Source organism: Pempheris klunzingeri, chromosome 11, assembly GCF_042242105.1.
Source record: "Pempheris klunzingeri isolate RE-2024b chromosome 11, fPemKlu1.hap1, whole genome shotgun sequence".
Classification (NCBI taxonomy): Eukaryota; Metazoa; Chordata; class Actinopteri; order Acropomatiformes; family Pempheridae; genus Pempheris; species Pempheris klunzingeri.
In genome coordinates this window covers 15,380,931-15,382,915 of record NC_092022.1, presented here as the reverse complement: position 1 = coordinate 15,382,915, position 1,985 = coordinate 15,380,931, and the positions used below count along the sequence as shown (strand labels likewise).

At 49.4% G+C, this 1,985-nt stretch overlaps 1 protein-coding gene across 1 annotated transcript; it reads right to left on the bottom strand.

The window, feature by feature from the left end:
- Positions 1 to 517: 517 nt before the first annotated feature.
- Positions 518 to 1,201, bottom strand: bhlhe23 (basic helix-loop-helix family, member e23). Its single transcript, XM_070840302.1, has one exon. The coding sequence runs from the start codon at positions 1,199 to 1,201 to the stop codon at positions 518 to 520; it is 684 nt and encodes a 227-aa protein (XP_070696403.1).
- Positions 1,202 to 1,985: the final 784 nt, after the last annotated feature.

The window sequence follows — 1,985 nt, the reverse complement described above, 5'->3', positions numbered from 1 at the left end:
ACGTGCCAACACATTGTTTCAGTGAATATATCAGCCAACATCACATTTTCCCCAGAAAGCATCAGTACAGTCAGTCAAGGGAAGTCCTTCCATAACTCCTGTGTTAAATCTAAAAGTCGAGATCAGGTCGCGTTTCGTGGCGTTTCCACTTTTCATGTTGTTGTTGTCGAATGTTGCATAGATTACAAATGAGTGCTGATAACTCAACTAAAATGTACCCAAACTCATAATTTCGGACATGGCCTGTAGTGTCTGTAAAGTACGAGCGACAGAGTGACAGGGTTTTTTTTTTTTGATTTCATCTTGTAAGAAGGCCTTAACAGTTTGTTTTCTATGTAGCGTTTGTTAAATCTGCACGTAACACTACAGAATAATTACTTAACCATACTTTAAGATTATGCATCAGACTAAACGTGTTTTATTTTCCACAGAATGCTTTAAAAATAACTAGTGTGGGGGGAGAGACCGACACGGGTGCAAGTAAAGGTAAAAGTTCAGGAAAGAGAATTGAACCAAATCAAGGCTTGTCGTTGCAGTGTTTGAAGAGACTCGACGGTGTCCCGGAATAAGTGGTGCACTTTTCGGCACAGGTGGCGAGAGCAGAGCCCGAGAATGGGTAGACGGCAGCCTGTCCAAAGGGCGCCAGGGCGGTGGGGATGGGTGAAGTTATGGTCTGTCCCTGGTTCAGATACGCCACCAGCCGCCTCATCTCCTCCAGAGCCTGAGCCTGCATGAGGATATAGTTCTTGGCCAGGAGGAGAGTGGCTATTTTGGAGAGTTTTCTCACCGAGGGGCTGTGAGCGTAGGGGATAACAGAGCGCAGGCCGTCCAGCGCGTCGTTCAGATCGTGCATCCTCCTCCTCTCCCGGGCGTTGATGCTGAGCCGCAGGGAGCGCTGCTCCTTGGACTTCTTGGCGAGGGGCCCCCCGGGCTTGTCCTCCCCAAACGACGAGCCCCGCTTCCGGGACTCCAGCGAGTCGAAGCCGTCCTCGTCGTCGCTCGTGTGCTCCCCGCCGCTCTCGTTGGACTTCGTGGTCTGCCCGGAAAGGAAGTCGGTGGCCGGCGTGAGCGGGAAGCGGCCGGGACTTCCAGGACCATGGCCAGCGCCAAACCCGAAGGCTGATTGGCCGTAGCGCTGCGTCAGGTCGAGGAGCGCGTCGTTGCTGATGGACTTGAGCAGGTTCTCTTCGCTGACATTCATTTTCTCTTCCAAGGCAGATTCAAACCAGGAAAAAGTCTACTCTTCCGGGTTTTTTTTTCTCTCTCTCTATCCTATCTTTTGTTTTGAAAACTGCAGGCTGTACTCACGTAGTTCTCTCCAAGAGTTGCTGTTTTCTAGGAGTCCCTCTCTTCCCTCACTCCTTTCCTCTGTCAGTGCAGTGACTCTTCAAGAAGGAGGCTGTGAATCTGAAGCTGAGCCTCTACATGCGTTCACCTCCTCTGTTCACTGCGCTCCCCCCTTGTTGCGCGCATAGCCCACGTTCAACAACACTTCTCTAATTGTGCTCGCTGAGATCGGAGCGCTCGTCTCCCCCTCGTACGGTCGGTTTCCTCTCGTGCGTTTTTCTTGCCCTCCCTCGCCTTGGGCAGATTGTGACTCGCGCTCTGCCCTGCTCGCAAGTTAGTAGGAGCACGCGGCCCGCCGGGATTATCTGGCCGTCCAATCAGGGGGGCGTTTTAATTAACTCGGGAAGAGCTCAAGTCTGCTCCCAATTTCAGTCATAACGTGATAATTGTAACGCAAACTGACACACAGTCAAAGTTGCTGTTACTGTATTGTCCATTACTATTATTATTATTATTATTACTATTATTATTATTATTAGGCTATTATTATGACAAAACAAGGAAATCTCGTATTGTGAGGCATTCATCACACTTAAGAGGAGAGGTATTTAATCGTTATTTTGCCTTAAAACGGTCCCATGAGCTCAGTGCAAATGTTAATGTAGCCATATCAGTGAGGTAGGTGGATAAAAGTACTC

Excerpts from the sequence above, each read along its gene's own strand:
- bhlhe23 (XM_070840302.1), bottom strand. The coding sequence starts at position 1,201 with ATGAATGTCAGCGAAGAGAACCTGCTCAAGTCCATCAGCAACGACGCG.